General features: G+C 48.9%; 2 protein-coding genes across 4 annotated transcripts in view; one reads left to right on the plus strand and one right to left on the minus strand.

The window, feature by feature from the left end:
- The window catches only part of PI4K2A (phosphatidylinositol 4-kinase type 2 alpha), a 32,862-nt gene extending 25,267 nt beyond the window's left edge, over positions 1-7,595 (plus strand). The window contains exons 8-9 of the mRNA XM_047702899.1: positions 272-331; positions 5,162-7,595. Of these exons, the coding sequence (XP_047558855.1) occupies positions 272-331; positions 5,162-5,323 (222 nt within the window). The 3' untranslated portion in view covers positions 5,324-7,595. The remainder of the gene's footprint in view (positions 1-271; positions 332-5,161) is intronic.
- Positions 7,596-8,640: 1,045 nt separating this feature from the next.
- Positions 8,641-16,648, minus strand: AVPI1 (arginine vasopressin induced 1). Of its 3 annotated transcripts, XM_047702918.1 has the most exons (4): positions 16,495-16,644; positions 16,133-16,268; positions 10,192-10,488; positions 8,641-9,237 (listed from the first exon to the last, which is right to left on the minus strand). In XM_047702918.1, the coding sequence occupies exons 3-4, from the start codon at positions 10,476-10,478 to the stop codon at positions 9,078-9,080; spliced, it is 447 nt and encodes a 148-aa protein (XP_047558874.1). In that variant the 5' UTR covers positions 10,479-10,488; positions 16,133-16,268; positions 16,495-16,644; the 3' UTR covers positions 8,641-9,077. The 3 variants fall into 3 exon arrangements, with proteins under 3 accessions (XP_047558874.1, XP_047558875.1, XP_047558873.1); XM_047702919.1 differs by lacking the exon at positions 16,133-16,268 and having other exon boundaries at positions 16,495-16,648; XM_047702917.1 differs by having other exon boundaries at positions 16,133-16,620.
- Positions 16,649-17,505: the final 857 nt, after the last annotated feature.

The raw sequence follows: 17,505 nt of genomic DNA on the forward strand, positions 1-17,505 counted from the left end.
TCATGGGCTGCACAGTGTCTGCAGAGTTCTCCTTGGCAAATGGAGCTCTAGAGCCTGAAGTTCTGTAGAGTCAGATAATAATGAGACTCAGGACAAGATATTTACTTGTTCTCTTTCCCCATCTGTGAAACAGAGTTCTTGGGGTGGTAGTTAATTTCACTAAGTCTCATAAGCTCCATGTAAGTTTTCTTTATTAGAAAGTTTCTGTTTAGGGGAAGAAAATGGGTTCTTCTGAGGGATTCATGCAGGCTCTATCTCTGCCCTTTTGCAGAAAGATCCTGGTTTTGACAGGGGCCAGTTCCATAAGCAGATTGCTGTCATGCGGGGACAGGTAAGCCTGGGACTTCCTCCTGTTGTTATCCCTGGGATCTCTCTGGGAGGGTCATGTGCTCATGTTGAGTAAATGTGTAAAGCTTGTGTTTTACACCCTTGGAGTCTATGCCTTACTTACTTATGACTCTGTCGTAGCATGTGGGAGAAGAAAGGGAGCTCTTGCAAATCTCCCACCTTTTCCATGGTATCCAGTGCTTGGTAAGGCACTATGTGCTCAGCTCTGTGCCAGTTGCTAGGTGGTTCATTGGTAAATTTACCCAGTGGCCCCTGTCCTCAAGTTGCTCAAGGCAGGCCATATGCCTTGGTGGTTAAGAGCTAGCCTCTGGAGTCAGACTTGTTCACTACTTACAAGCTCTGTGTCCTTGGGCAAGAGCCTCTGATGCCTTGTTTATAAAATGTTACAATAATAACACCTTGCGGAGTTGGGCAGTAGATTACATAAGATAATGCATATCAAGTGTTTAGTAAAGATAATTACCTAGCACATGGTTAGTACTCATATATTGGCTGTGGTTATAATTTTTGTTATCATGGTTACAAGTCATATTATTTCTTTTTTTGGAGATTTTATTTATTTGACAGAGAGAGACCCAGCAAGATAGGGAACATAAGCAGGGGTAGTGGGACAGGGAGAAGCCAGCTTCCCACCGAACAGGGAGCCTGTTGCAGGGCTCAGCCCCAGGACCCTGGGATCATGATCTGAGCTGAAGGCAGATGCTTAATGACTGAGCCACCCAGGCACCCCTACAAGTCATATTATTTCTTCTCTCTCCACTTCACTTTCAAAGAGAGCTAAGGAAACTCCTAGGGCACTGTTGATCTTCCAAAATATAGTAAAGACTATGCCTGAAAAATTGTTTTAAAACTCATAGGGCACTGACATTCTTATCACTTTAAAGAGATCTGGGATGGCCTAGTGATTAAGGGGCACGCACTGATCTTGGTGCCTGTGTTTGGATTCTGCTTCTGTCATTTATTGGCTGTGAGGTCTTGGAGAAGTTGCTTAATCTCTCCTTCCTTTAACTTCTCCATTTGTGACCTAGGGTTAATAATAGCACCTACATCATAGGGTTATTATGAAATAAATGATTTGGAGTAGTGCGTGATGAATTGAAGTTCTCAATGTGCATTAGCTCTTTTATGATTTGGTGTATAGAAAAAGGAGCTTTCACCTCCTTAAAGGATAGGAAGGTCTTTCTAGTTGTAATTAGGCATTTACCTCTTCCTACTGTTTTGGTAAAGGGTTCTGGTGAGAGCAACTCTTGGGCTTACTGAGTCTGTGTTTCCTTGGAAATGGGACGTACAAAGGTTTTAAGAGCTGCGATTGTTACAGTTGACTGCATACCAGTAACGTGGCCTTCCTACATTTCTCAAGTCATGTAAGGGCCCAGTTAAGCTGGCAGGATTTTTGGAAACCTTAAAAACCACATGATGTACTGTGATATTGTGGAACTTAGCATAAAGGAATGCACTTCTTCTCAAGTTTATGCAGGCTGTGCCTCTGTCCCTGTTGTACTATCTTCCCTAATCCCTTTCCATCTTACTCCCTTGTCAAAACCATAGCACCCCTCCTCTCTTATATCCAGTTAAGGATGTTATCTAGAGTGGCAAAAGGTGGGTGGGAGAGTGATTTTATCTTTCTCTCCGTTTTATGCCCTTAATGTCCTTTGAGGGCCTTTTGGTCTCTTAACCTAGAGTGCCTACCTCTGAAACACCGGAAGCTTCATGAGCATCCAGCTCCTTTTTAGCTTACCAGTCACACGCCGAGGCAGAACAAGCCTTTGCCTTCCAGACGCCTGACCTGCCACAGGGAAAGGAGGTCACAACCCTTTACCTACCCGAGCCTACCCACGGAGTGCCTGTATGAGGGCCCTGAGGCAGAGGGGAAGAGTCCGAACTCCCAGAGAGACAGAGTTGGGTGACAGAAGTTGTTACTCACTGTAAAGATGTCACACCAGGTGTTAGAAAGAGTGCCAAGTCTGAGGTAAAGCCTCTTTAAGATTTTTTTTTTTTTTAAATTTATTTGTCAGAGAGAGAGGGAGAGAGAGCAAGCATAGGCAGACAGAACGGCAGGCAGAGGCAGAGGGAGAAGCAGGCTCCCTGATGAGCAAGGAGCCCGATGTGGGACTCGATCCCAGGACGCTGGGATCATGACCTGAGCCGAAGGCAGCTGCTTAACCAACTGAGCCACCCAGGTGTCCCGGTAAAGCCTCTTTAAATGGCATATTCGAAGACGATGTTTATCCTTTAGCATTATATGCCTGCTATCAATCTTTCGTCAGCTTTTTAATTTGAAAGATTTCAAAGCTTCAGTAAAGAGTAGACTCTTTCCCTGGATTCACCAGTTGTTACACTTAGTCAACCATGCTTGCTTTACCTCTGTATCTATTTGCTTGTTTATCTGCTGATTATCTATCGGAATAATATCCATCTCTATATATCCCTGTAATTTCTCTCTTTAATATACCTGTGTAACTTGTCTCCTCCTAGGTAGATTTTATATATATATATATATATTTATTTATTTATTTTTTAGATTTTTATTTATTTTATTTGACAGACACAGATCAGAAGTAGGCAGAGGCAGGCAGAGAGAGAGGAAGGGAAGCAGACTCCCTGCTGAGCAGAGCGCCCCATGCAGGGGTCCATCCCAGGACCCTGGGATCACGTCCTGAGCTGAAGGCAGAGACTTTAACCCACTGAGCCACCACCCAGGCGCCCCTGATCAATATATTTTTTTTGGCCAAATCTTTAGAAAGTAAGTTGTAGATAATTTGACATTTTACCCCTGCTGCTTGAGCATGCATGAGAGGCAGCTTGTAACCCAAAGAACAAAAGGAAGCACAGGAAGAACCAGCCAGGACAGGTTTAACATCCTCTTAAGTTGGGTAGTCTCCTGCACAGTTCACTCCAATTCCATTTGAACCTCCTTTTCATTCTCTACCCTGAGTTTTGTGTTCAAGGGTTTTGAAGCAGTGGAGGATTCTAATAGATACCAAAACAATTAAGTAAAAAAATAATTACTGGTAGGTTCCACTTCAGACCTCCCCCTTCTGTTTCAGGTGTATCTCTGCCTCTTTATGGGCAGCATTTGCAGACCAATGATATTTGTGGCTTGAGGGCTATGTGTCTGTGTGATTTGGGGGTGCAGCCTTGCTTACTCTCCCCTGTGTCGGTGGCCTGGCTAGGAAAATCTTCAGTAGTTTAAAGAAGACGCTCAACAGGGCACCTGGCTGGCTTAGTTGGTAGAGCATGTGACTCTTGATCTTGGGGTTGTGAGTTTGAGCCTCATGTTGGGTGTAGAGATTATTTAAAAATAAAATCTTAAAAAGAAAGAAAAAGAAAGAAAGAAAGGAGGGAACTTTTAAAAAGCAAGCAAGCGTATAGGCTATCATAGGACAACTTCCATTTTTGTACTGTCCTATCAGAGAAGATAAATGGTGGTGATTCTCATTTTGACAAACGTTCCTGTGAAAATATATACATATATTTTTTAAAGATTTTATTTATTTATTTATTTATTTGAGAGAGAGAGAGAGAGAGTGAGAGAGCACAAGTTGGGGAGAGGGAGAAGCAGACACCCGCTAGAGCAGGCAGCCCAATGCGGGACTCCAAATCCCAGGATCCTGGGGTCATGACCTGAGCCCAGGTAGACACTTAACCCACTGAACCACCCAAGCACCCCTGCCATGAACACATTTCTTAAATATCTGTAAAATATGGACAAAAGTTGGTAAAGAGCTAAATGCAATGTGGTTTCCCAAATGGGATCCTGAAATAGAAAAAGAACAGTCCTGGAAAATCTAATGAAATCCGAGTTAAGTCTGAAGTTTGGTTAATAGTAATGTTTTAGTGTTAATCTCTTAGTTTCGGTAAATGGACTGTAGTTATGTGAAAATTTAAAATTAGGGGAAACTGAGTAAATTGTGTACGAGAACTCTCTATACTATCTTTTAACTTTTCCTTAAGTTTAAAAAACTGATAAAGAGACAGCATTTGAGAGAGAAGCCAAGTGAAATGCTGGCTTTTTTCAAAATACATAGTCTTTGTAGGAAAATCAGAGACTGTAGGATAAACAACAATGAACAAATAAAAATCACCTATAATTTCTTGACCCAGAGAAAATCACTGCCAACTTGCAGAATTTTTCTTCTCTGCAGATAGGTAGATTGGAAGATAGAATTTCAGAAAATGAAAGTAGAGTCACATTATAATACTGGCTCCTGTCTCCTTCCTTTTCTGTCTTTTGACATCAGGATCAGCTTTCCATGCCAATAAAATAGATCTTTTAATTGCTGTTTCTTATCCCTGAGATCGTTAACTGATTCCATACTCTTGGGCGTTTATACCATTTTCACTGTTACAAACAATACTGCACTCTATTCATTGAAACTGTGCATATCTATGATTGCTGCTTTAGTTCCTATAAATGGAATTGCACACTCAGAGGGCCTGTTCACGTTTAAGCTTTTATCATCCACTTGCCTTTCTGAAGAACTGGCCCAGGGTCCAGCCCCATAGCCTGGCTCTGAACTCTCCTCAAATCTGAGGCCTCGTCGTCGTCTTCTTCTGTATCCTTACTAATAAGAAGGGCAAAAAGTGGGAGGTTTTGATTTTAATTTGCATTTTTTAAATGACCAGAGAGATTTCCATTTTCTATATTTTGCCCCTTATATTCTATTTTTGGAAATACCCTATTTGTATAATTTTCCATTAATGTGTTTGTTTTGTATTGATTTATGGGAGCACTCTATCAGCAGGTCACCCTTCAGAGGCAGACCAGGATGCCTTGGTCTTTCTCTCACTGATCTTATTTTTCCTGCTGCAGATCCTAAATCTGACCCAGGCCTTGAAAGACAACAAGAGTCCCCTGCACCTTGTCCAGATGCCACCCGTGATTGTCGAGACGGCCCGTTCCCACCAGCGGTCTTCTAGCGAGTCCTACACACAGAGCTTTCAGAGTCGGAAGCCCTTCTTTTCGTGGTGGTAGCCCAAGAGGCAGACAAAGACATGTTTGAGACTTGGGCTAGGAGGAAGCCTGGGGAGTGGGTTGCAGGAAAAGCCAGAGATGCTGGTGGAGAGCAGTGCCCTTAAGAACCCTTCTTCTCTGCTCGCCAGCCCCTCGGGGCTTTCCCAAGCACAGGGAGAAGCACAATCGGAGGGACAGTGTGTGCTGTTGGGGCCTTCTGATTGCTAGGGAGGGCTGGAGCCTCCATGCGAGTGAGTAGTCCAGACGCCCCGGAAGGAGCATCTCCCAGCATCCCTTGGGGGCAAGCTGGGAAATTCCCTTCCCTCCCTGACACCCTGCTCTGTGGCAATTCTCATTATATTCTGCATCAGAAAATGAACACACAAATACGAATTTAAATATTAGTAGCAAAACCCAGGCAGAATCCCAGATCCTCTCAGGTCAGAAACCTGTAATCCAGACCTAAATTTGCATGGACCCAGACACTCAGGTGCCTCACAGTTCCTTACTCCCATGGACCACGCCGGCTGGGTGATTCAGAGAGCCACTGGGTGACTCACCAGTTGGGACAGACAGAAGCCACACCTTTCCTTTGTTTTTTTTTGCCAGGTTTTCTTCCCCTTCTCCCACCAGTGCAATAGGCTGACTAGAAGCCTCCCAACCCAGTTCTCCTGGCCAGGACACTTTTGCTCCAGAACTCTCAGTGGTTCTGCATATGATCATAGAGATCGGCTCTGCTCTCTGCCCTCCCTAGTCCAGGCTTGCAGTTTACCCGTCATTCAGGAAAGGCAAGAGGGAAGAGGTGGCCCTCCCAGCATGCAGAAGCGATCCACTTGGCCTAAGTGCATGCTGGGAGCTGTAATTGGCCTGTAGGTAAAATTATCCCAGCCTTGCTTTCTGAGTTGGGGTGATAAACTCCCCCAAGTCCTCTAATTTGTTCTGTTGTTAGATATTTTTTTTCTCAACACTTTTGACTTAGGGGTTCAGTTCTGGGTCTCAGTGAGTTGCATCTCAGCTCATAAGAGGACAGGATATTAGGTCCCTGGACTTCTTTTTATGCTACCACTGCTGCCTGGTGGGAGTAACGGGACTCATTCTCTTCCTAGTGGGCAGCTTCCCTTTGCTCCCGACTTCTTGTTACTGGCCAGTGTTTCCTTGGCTTCTTGGGAAGGGCAGGGCCCAGAGGAGAAGGGCCTTCAGACTGCCCCCCAGCGCCTGCCCAGCTCGGTGTGCATCTTCATCCTTCCATGTCTCTTCCCTCAGCTGGCCCCCTTGCCAGGTGTCCAAGCCCTTTCCACACCAAAGCAAAGAATGGCCTCCGGAGGGAGCGAAGAGGGTGCCATCTGTGGCTAAGGGGCAGTTCTGCGCTACTGGACACTTCAAGATTCTGGCACCCTGCGATTGGTCAATCAGCCTTGGAAAGAAACTATCTTGACGGTTTGAAAAACAACCAAAGAAAGGGAGCGAGGACTATGGCTCTGTGCCCTCTGCTTGCCCAGCTCCCGCTGCCCAGGAGGCAGAGCAGAGATGTGCAGTCCTCTTGTCAGCTGGGCCAAGCCAGTCCCTTTGCCTCCCAGCCCCCAGGAGCCAGTTTCTGGTGGGGTTCCCTCCAGCTGTCAGGAAGTTTCTGGGAGCTGGCTATGCATGCCCTGTGGACAAAGACATAGCTCTTAGCCCTGACAATCTCATTCGGCCGACCTGGAATCTGGCCTTGGGGACCGTGGTGGCGACAGTGCCTGCGCCCAGATTACAGGAGCAGCAGGGCTTCCGGAGGCCAGAGGGGACCCAGGTGTGTTTAGCTCTCCAAAGACCTCTCTATACAGACCTGTTGGTAAAGCTTCCCACCTGGGCTGTGAGAGAGTCCAGGCAGTCTTAGAGGAAGCTGGTTGCTTCCCCCAGCCAAGTAGATCTGCACATCGCCTTCATCTAGACCAGCTCTGTGATGAGAAGGAAATTGGGTCCAACGTATGAGGGGGCTGATCCCAGTCTTGGCAGGCAAGAATGTGGGGTATCCTTTCTCGGCATGTCTCCATTCTCCTTGAAGTCTGTACTCAGGTTGCCTTGAATGTGGACTTGGGGAGAGTTGGGGGCGCAAAGTTGCCAGGGGAGCTTCTGGGTGGCACTCATTGGACAGCCCAGCCCTCTGCCAGCCCCAGGCCCTGTCCCCCTGTCAGGGAGGTGAGGCTGGGCTGGGAGAGTGCTGCTGCCTGTGTTGTTCTTCCAACGCACTGTAGAACTTGTATGTAATGTATTTAAATCAATGCAAATGTATGAATAACAAGTCCAATTCTGACCTTTTTTGTCTAGTGATCTTGGGTAAAAGGAAGACAAGGTAGAATGCAATTTTAAGGACAAAGGACCATGTGTTTCCATGGAGTTGCTGAGATAATGGCTCCTGAGTTATACAGGTCCTCATTTCCGAAGTCCCAGTGCTTAATATTTTCATTAACTCATTTGACACCAAAACGTGACCTGAACCTACACTGATATGAATTGAAGCTATTTGTAACCATCATATTTTTCTCTTAGTGTGTGTATATTTGTTGCAGAAATATTAATGTTTCGTTACGAGTTATTTCCCTACTAGGGATTAGGCACTATTTGCACTGACTACTTCCTAAAAGCTGGAAAAATTCTGAGTAACAAAATCATCTAGCTCTAAGGGTTTGGGGTGAGGAGATGTGGACTCGGCTTCTCTTCTGGGCCACAAGAGGGCAGCCTTGTTCTGTGTGCACTTCATAGCCTGCTTGAAGCACTTTGAACCCTTGAGTCCTTTAAGTGATGGGTAATGGGACAGATAGGATTACTTGGAGCAGAGCTGAATGCTGATGAGCACATAATATGCTATTGAGGCAAAGCTGGCAGAGTGATCAAAATCCTCACCTTAAAGGTTTTTAGGCCAGGAAACCTCAGAGAATGCCGGAGGCTCAAGAATGATTGTTCTGGTTGTTGTCCCACCGCAGTGCGGCTGGTTGGCCCACGGGGGTAAGGAAACCCGCTGAAGGGCTGGCAGCCAGCACATTGACTGCAGACTCACTGCTCACTATGCAAGGCCTACTGGAATAGCCCTTCCCCTTCTAGACCTGGCAGGAGTCCAGGAGCCACCTCTCTCCTGTGGATCAGGACTGTCTTAGAGAAATGTTGCCATCTCCCAACCAGATAGCTTCTGGAAGAGAAGGCTCTGGCACAGGGGATTGGGGGAGCTCACAGGGAAAAGGAGGCCTGTCCTGTTTCCTCCTTCCTGGGAACACCCCTTCCCCGCAGTAAGCACCACCTTTCATCCCATGGCTCCAGAGTGTCCATTTGGGGATCCTCTTTTTGTGACAGACAAACTGCTATTGATATGAATGTTTTTATTTTGCCACTTAAACCACGGTTTCCTTGTGCTAGCCAGACAGGGGCGGGGTGTGGGCCGGCTGCTGGACCATGGGTTACAGGAGGAGCAGGAGGGTTAGTAGCAGGAGTGGTGAGATGCTCAGTCCGAGAGCCCATCACGTGACCCTCAGGGAAATAATCATGCAGCCCAGGTATACTGTAAGATGGGAAGAGCTGAGGCACTGTTTCTCATTCTGGTGAGGAATGGGTCCCACATAACCTAGAGCTCAGGGGACATTTCCAGTCCTCTTCTGAATGGGCTGTGGTCTTTCATTTACCCCTGTCGGGGGGGGGGGGTGTCTGCCTCAAATCTCTCTTCCTTCTTCACCTCCTGGGCCCTTTGGCAAAAGTCCCTGTGATTCCTGGGGAAGATACTGCCGTTGCCAGCTCCTTCCCTGGATCAGTGTCTGATCTGATGGAGGTAGCTTGTAGGGCCTGGCTTCTTCCAGTTCCGGCGGATCCTAGCACTTGTCCTTCTGGAGTTCAGATACTGATCATCAGAAGCTGTCTCCGTGGTACCACTCTGTGGGTCAGCCAGTGGAGCGCAGGACTCGGGGATTCTGCGAGAACAAGTGTGTGATAGGCCCATGTCAATAGGAAGAGCAGAATGGGGACTAAAGAGATTGTGGTCATGAGGATCTATTAAATCACACTGTTTGGGGTAAAATAAGCCCAGGGCTTTGGCCCTCTGAGAGCTAAAGACCAGGCAAAACTTTCAGATGTCTTTTCCATAAAGAGAGCTGGACTAGGTTTATCAGGGTGTGTGATACTCGGCATTTCTCCAGCTTCCTCATGCTGCACTCGTGACAGCCATCAGTGGTCAGCCATGATAGGAGACTGGAGGAACCAAGTAACCTCCTTAGCAAAGTGTTTTAAACAGGGATTGCAAGTCAGCTGGAGTTCATCTGAGGAAGGGCCCAATCTGCTTCCCCTGGAAGTGCTGACTCAGAAGACATGTTCAAGTCTAGTGCTCTGACAGGAGGCCCCAAGAAGGCAGCGGGAAGAATTAGAGCCCAGAGCATAACCCACAACAACTGGCTAGGCCGTGTGTTTCAGCTTGACCTCCTGGGGCTCGCTGTTCCCAGGCTGTCAGTGACCTAGGCAAAGGCGGGTGACTAGGGAAAATTTAAAGTTCCTCAACACTTTTCAAACATCAGTACCTCTATGGAACCCTCCTACACTATAGTCTATAATTCCACAGGTGAGATTTTAACCAGGCTTACTTGTGATTGTTACCTCTTCTACCACAAGGAAACAAATTATCTTCCGCCCAAACGACAGTCCCTCCCACCTGTCTGAGAATCACTGCAAATCAGGACCCAGGCCTGCCTTCCCGTGGAAGTTCACGGGGTCCAGTATGACTCCCATAGTAACAGAGATCATGGGCATGGAATAGACCTTGCCCCTGCCATGGCCGGTACTCACGGTGAGGCCAAGTCAGTAGCGCTGGGCAGTGGTGGACGGGGCAGCCTTAGCGCTCACCTTCCCTCCGCCCTCCAATTCCAGGAACCCACCTGAGCCGGCTGCAGTGGTGCAGTGAGTTGCCCAGGGGTTTCGGCCGGGGAGGCCTCTTCCTACGCAGCCTCCTCAAGGCCTCTGCCACACGGTGGTCTCCTGCACACTCCCAGATGATCTGTGCCCGCTCCTCGGCCAGCTGGTCCCCACTGCGCTCAAACAGGCCCTGGATCTGCAGCAGCTCAGCATCCTGGAAAATGTTGGCTGATGCCTGCTTGCGGCCCCGGGCCTCAGCCGGGGCCTGCCACGGGGGCGGCTCGCTCACCACCGAGGCCGGGGTGCCCATCCTGGGTGCTCTGGGGAAGGAAAGCATGGAGAGACATCAGCTTATGGGGCCCTTCCCAGACCTGGGGTCCTAGTGAATGCAAGCCTTCTGGCATTTCTATTCTCCAGGAACTAACGTGCAGTGAGTCTTGACTTAAAGTCACTCTACCTTCCAGGGCACCTGAGGGAAATAATATCACTAATGACAGTCAAACTATTACAAAGTGCTTATGCGTGCAATGCACGTACTATCTCACTGAGGAGTCCTGGCAGCCTGTGACGTCAGAATGGTTTATCCGCACCGTACAGATGAAGAAATGCAACTCAGCTGAAATGATCCTTTGCAGCCACAAAGCGTTGCATAAGTGCAGAGCTGGGAGCAGAGCCCAGGTCTGTCTGGCTGTAAGCCCAGGCCGACCCCAGGATACCTAGGTCCTAAGGATGGTGCTGGGAGTAGCCACCGCGCGGTGTCGAGCACTTAGAGGTACCAGGCATGGCTCTAGGAGTTGTAGTCATGTGACCTCCTTGACACTTGAGCACAGCAGCCCTCTATGCGAAGGCCCAGGTTCTGTAGCACAGAAGAGGAGGGTTATGGGGTTGGGCTGACCACACTGGAATCCCACTTCCAGCCATCTCCACCACTGCCTGGCTCAATTGGTTCCCACACCAATTCTGCTTCACAGAGTCACAGCGAGGACTGAGGGAAGACAGTGGTAAGAACAGTGCTCAAGGTTCTAATATTCTGCTTTCCCATTTATAACATGGAGAACAGTCATCCCACCTATTTTCAAGACCCTGGAGAGAGCCCAAGTTCAAATAGTTCAGCAAACACAGTATGAAATAGACAATGAGATCTAGCTGCAGTCCAAAAAGCCATGGCGAGGAATGTAGGGGCGAAGAGGTGGCTCCAGGGTTAGAATATGCAACCATGGGCAGAGGCTGAAATCTATAAGAAAGTTTGATAAAAGGAAGGCTCATGTCAGTGCCCCCTCATAGGAAATGAAAATTCAATTAAATGGTCATCCTCAGTTCTAGAGAGTTCAATTTGAATAATAAATAATAAAAGGGGGCTCACTCACCCTACCCTTGTCTCCAGTACAGCCTGAAAACGCTATGAGATTGGGAAGCAGACTAGAGACAAGGAAGACCAAGGACCTCGGTATTACACAGAACTGGACTCAAATCCCAGCTCTGCCACCTTCTTAGCGGTGACCCTAGGCAAGTTACTCAACCTCTCTGAGCCTCTTTGCTCAGCTGTAAACGGTCTCATAACCACTTCTCAGGATTGCTCTATGGACTGAGCGTGCCTAGTGTGGTATCAGGTACAGGGTAAGAGCCAAATAAATGCAGATTCATAACCCCCACCCCCATGACCCTTTTGGCCTTGACTTTTGTACTTGGGTCAGGTTATGATAGGGTCCCTTTTCTGTTGTTTGGGCCTGAGCCAGCAGAGGACTTGCCTGTGGTCCCTTCACCCCTCAGCCCCAGGCCTAATGGCAAAGGTCAGGTAGTTACACCAGACCTCACCTCATTCCAGAGAGCTATGGAGACACCTGTCACCCAGGAACTAGCCTAAAAAGGGAATAAAAATTAATACATTTCAATACAAAACGTCCATGCTCACTGTAACAAACAGAAAGGAAATCATATAAAGCATTCCCAGCTTCTCTGCCCTTACTCTCACCTGCCTTTGTTCTGAGAGTTTGAGACCTCTCTCCATTGCGTTCAGACTCCTCAAATGTAACTGGCCCTTACTCCTCACCTCAATAGCAACCCTCCTTATTCCAGTAATTTCCACACTCACCCTGTCCCAGTGTCTAGGCCTCCTCTCATAAGAACCCCACTCTTGGGGCTCCTGGGTGGCTCAGTGGGTTAAAGCCTCTGCCTTCGGCTCAGGTCATGATCTCAGGGTTCTGGGATCGAGCCCCGCATTGGGCTCTCTGCTCAGCAGGGAGCCTGCTTCCTCCTCTCTCTCTGCCTGCCTCTCTGCCTACTTGTGATCTCTGTCTGTCAAATAAATAAATAAAATCTTAAACAAACAAACCCCACTCTTTTTTTTAAATAGGGATTGCATTTCTTTTTTTTTTTTTTTACGATTTTATTTATCTGACAGAGACGCAGTGAGAGAGGGAACACAGCAGGGGGAGTGGGAGAAGAAGCAGGCTCTCCACTGAGCAAGGGGCCTGATGTGAGGCCCAATCCCAGGACCCCGAAATCATGACCTGAGCCGAAGGCAGATGCTTAACGACATAGCCACCCAGGTCCCCCAAGAACCCACTCTTCAAAGAGTTCAGTAACTAAAATAAACCTGCAGAAAACTTTCAGATGAATGAACTCCATAAAAATTGTGCTTTTATCTGGAAATGGGTATTTTAAAATCTACCTCTCCATAGGCACTATTACGGAATCCAATTAAAAACCTAGTATGTGTGGTAATGAACTCTCCTGAGCTGGATGATTAAAATGTACTGGGACCAGAAAACAACAGTCACCAGGGAACACTTTCAGGCTGATAAAAAAGCTGGCTCTGGGTCATCTACTCTGCGTCAGGCGACACGACAATATGCATAATGGTTCATTCTCAACGTAATTCCAGGAATCGGGCACCGTTACCCTCCTCCCAGCTCAGAGGAGCACAGGAAGCTGAGACAGATTCAATGCCAGGGGCTCAGCCAAGGCCAGGACCTGATGTGAAGGGCTGTGAAGGCCGTGTCTGAAAACCTCAGTTGCCTTCACAACCAAGCTCCAAGCATGCTGCTGGCTTGTCATCTCTGTGAGAGATATTTCACTCTTCTCACCGAAGTCACCAAGTGGGAAACCTGCCGGTGGAAAAAGAAGAACCATGGCCAGCCCACACATAAGGCAAGGGCGGGGCTGTAGAATTTATTTTAATCTTTTCATTAGCGTCAGAGCTGTTTACCGTGTGGCCTGCTGTTCTAGCCTTGAACTTGTGGCAGTCTGAAGAGGAAAATCCCCAGCTTCCACAAAACAGATCTGGAACTGCAACGCAGCCCAGGGCACACAGTGCTGGCTTCTGAGTCAGAGCCCTAGTCCTGCCACTCGCTGGCTTCGGGGGGGCCCTCCGGCACTTCGCCTCTGTGGGCCTCAGTTTCCCCCTTACATCTGTAAGAAGAGGTTGATGCCTCTGGTCTCCAAGGATGTGTGTGGTGTTAGGGATTCTCTGATGAGGCTAGTTCTGTACGGAAGCGGTGACTGGGTCTGCCTGGCTGCCAAGGCCTAGACGCAACATGTGTGGACAGGCCTGGCTAATTAGGTGCCAGGAAATTCCCCAACCAGTAGTTCCTCTTTTCTGCCCTCCTCAATCTTCCCTCGAGACAAGACACTGTTTTGCTGGTGGGATGTGGGGTTAAGGTCTGGGAGAAGACAGAGAACTCACCGCTCTAAGGCATCCCAGGGACCTAGGCTGGCTACGGCCAAGCCTGGGACACACTCCTAGGCTGGTCTGGGTGGTGGGAGAAGAGGTGGTATCATTTCTCTCAGATTCGGGCAATCTCACCCTCCCCTCAGAGAGAATGGCAACCAGCTTAAGTAGCAGTGCTGTCTCAGGGATAGCTTGGAGCCTGACTTCCCAGATATTCCTAGCCACCTGTGTGTGGCTACAAGGCCCTACACGGCCCGACCTCCAGCCTCTAGTGTCTGAGTTATAGTGAATTACAAACACACCAACAAAATTTGTGGGGGAGTCTAAGCCTCCAGCTTCAAACATACCCTCCATGCACCCTGGGACCTCCAGATTTCAAGGATCCTCACTCTTAGCTCTGCCTGCCACCCTGGGCTTGAGCCAGCAGTCAGACTGAGAATGAAAATCAGTGGAGTTTCCATAAGATTAGATGCAAACTTCCAGAAAACGAGCCAGAACACTTGTATTATCAGAAGAAACTGGTTTTTTTTTAAAGGTTTTATTTTTTAAGTAATCTCTACACTTAATATGGAGCTTGAATTTATAGACCGAGATCAAGAGTGGCATGCTCCACCGACTGAGGCAGCCAGGCATCCCAGAAGAAACCTCTCTTATCTTATTCAATGTGTTCTTTCCCCCCTATTTTCTTGGACAAGACCTGAATCTAGGAAAATCAGTGTATACTTGAACAATGGTACCTTTTTTAAACTGGAAAATGCCACCGCAAGGATATTAAAAGATTACAAATGGATCTTTCATTCCGGAGCTGACAGCAAAGAATATAAACATGGGTCTGTGAGCAAATGAGTAAAAACTCACTGCAAAATACTTCAGTTTGACATAAACTAGCTTAAAAATGAACCCACAAAGTAAATACCAAATGTGGAAAATGACAAAGGTCAACTTGTTTTGAAATAGGCAATAAATGAACGAGAGAGCTCTAACGAAGAAGTATATTTAAAAAGTGACTCACCAGACAATGAATTTGTAATACATAAATAGGGTACACAATTGAGCATCCTTTGTAGTATGTGAAGCTCAGTTTAGACAGCTATTCCGATCGTGGTCTCAGGGAGGCTCAGGTAACCACGAGAGGCAGAACACACTTTCGTGAGCTGGGCAGCAACTGCTTCCCTACTCAGCTCCCCTCCTTCAGATAACCCTGCTGATGGTAATAGTCTGTAATTGGAGGCAAAGGGCCTCTTGGATAAAGAACTGGAGGCTCTGGCCCAAGGCCCAAATCAACGCTGTGGCCCTGGCCTGCTCCCCCGCCACTGGACAGCAGCCAAAATCTGTGGCTCCTCCACTGGGAGGCCCAGTCCACATGGCCATGTGAGCCCCCCAGGCCTCAGGGCCTAGCCTCCTCCAGCAGTGCCTGAGGCAACTGCATACATGTAGGTCTCCAAACCTGATGTGGAAGCGGAGAACGGAACTGGGCCCTACCCCTAGACCCATACTCAGATACGACTGGAAAATAAACTCTAGATGAAGGAATAACTCTTTTCAAGAGTTCAAGAACCCTGAGTTCTGGCTGTGCTTCTGAAAACCGGGTGACATTGACAAGCCTGTTTCCCCCTGCCTCATTTTGCTCATCATCAGAATAGTGAGAATAAATAACCTGTAAGGGAATAAGGGAGATAAAAGTATGTGAAAGCATCCATCCCAGTACACTGCATCATGAATGAGTGATGTAAGGGAAAGGCTGTTTAACAACCAGGCCCTATAGAATCATTGTCATTCTCCTGAAACTCCCTCAAAACGGACCTTTACTCTTGGGAAATGAGGGTAAGGGAGATGGATTCGTCTGTGCACTTTTAAATCACAACTACCACTGAGGCAGCTTGCTCCCTGTCAAGCACAGAACATCGCTTTCAAATAGGTGATCTTTTTAATCCTCACCCCATGAGGCGGCGCTATGGTTATAGGTTATACCCATTTTACAGATGAGAAAGTTGAGCTCAGAAAGGTTAAGTAACTTGCCCAAAGTCAAACAGGAGGTAGGTGGTGAGGCTGGATATACCCAGGTAGTATGACCCCAGCGCCCAGCCCCTCAACCACTGTTATTTTTGTTCTGCCAGATGGCTGACGAGGTCTTCAGGGGAAGGCACGACCCAGGAGGCTCTGAAACCTTTCCGAGCCTGCTATCTGCCTCTGCGGGTTTCGGAAGGCGCAGGGATCGAAAGTCAGGTCTCCCAAGCCAGCCTCGGCGCCCTCAGCGCTCCACCGCCCCGTGAGGTGTCAGAGCGATTACTCACCACGCTGAAGGGCTGCGCCGACAGACCTCAAATCGGGATGGGGCAGGCTAAGATGTGCGCACTCCAACCCCTTCACGGCCTTTCGAAAGGGCGGGCGTAGCTCTACGCTTCCTGCTGCGAAGGTGCTCACAGGGACCTGGAGGCGTTCACCCACAGGACGAGAGCTTGGGACGGGATATCCTGGCCCAGGTCGCAGGGCGACATCCCCAGCACAGGTCAGCCCCCGGGGCTCAGACGTGGCCGCTTCGCACAACGCCGGGCCCTAAGTGGACCTGCGGGTTCTGGTAGCCGCTGCCACCCGGGTTCTGATGGCCCGCCGCCCGCTCCCACCGCAGCGCGAGCCAGCCCTCAGATCTACGTACCTGGCCGCCCAAGGCGGGCCACCTAGGTCACAGCCGCGACTCCCGGGAGAAAGCGTTCCCCAGCCGGGGAAGAGCCAATCCACGGCCGAGCCTTGGTGAGAGCTTCGGAGGGAGCCTTCCAAAATCGAACGTGGAGACTCTGTGGGCCAATCATCAGCAACAGAGGGGAAAGGGGCGTGTCCAGGCTCCGCCCCCTTCCCTTCGCCGGCCTCGAAACCTGAGTGCGAAGATTCCGCGGGCCCAATCAGCCGCGGAGCAGCGGCGAGGGGCGTGTCCGCCGCTGCCCCTTCCCTCCGCCCTCCGCCCTCCGCCGCCCTAGCGCGGCGGCCGAAAGCGCCCCCTTCATTGACGTCAGTGCCCTGGGAGAGCGCGGTTTTGCTGGCGCGGAGGCGGGGCGGGGCCGCATTCCAGCCTCGGGGTGCGGCGGCGGCAGGCCCTGCAGGGTACACGTGACGCGTGCCCCCTTTCCTGGGCCGTAGGCCAGCGCGCACCGGGGCGTGCTCCCTGCAGCTTGTGGCCCTCTGCAAATAGATCCGCAGTTCCTTAAATTCACCACCCAGACGGACCACTTATCTTCTGGCTCCAGCTTTGAGGGAAAGGAAGGGATGGCGAGATTTTTGGGCTTCAAAGCTAGAATGCCGTGGGTTCAAATCTTAAATCAGCTGTGCAACCTTGAGCCAGTTATCTAAATAAGCAGTATTAGGAAGGTTTTATAATTCATTGGACAATGGTCCATTAGGGCCCACCCTGTCCAAGTTTCTTAAGAGGTAGTGAGTAGGAGACGTCTATAAGCTTGTGTCCTGGGGGAATTTACAGCCTAGTAAGGAAGGCAGACTTTAAAAAGCTTAAAACATTTAGTGGTGATTACAATTGTGATAAACATTATAAAAGGGTCTGGGGCGCCTGGGTGGCTCAGTCACTAAGCGTCTGCCTTCGGCTCAGGTCATGATCCCAAAATCCTGGGATGGAGTCCCGCATGGGGCTCCCTATTCAGCAGAAAGCCTACTTCTC

The sequence above is a fragment of the Lutra lutra genome, chromosome 14, assembly GCF_902655055.1.
Source record: "Lutra lutra chromosome 14, mLutLut1.2, whole genome shotgun sequence".
In the NCBI taxonomy this organism is placed as follows: domain Eukaryota; kingdom Metazoa; phylum Chordata; class Mammalia; order Carnivora; family Mustelidae; genus Lutra; species Lutra lutra.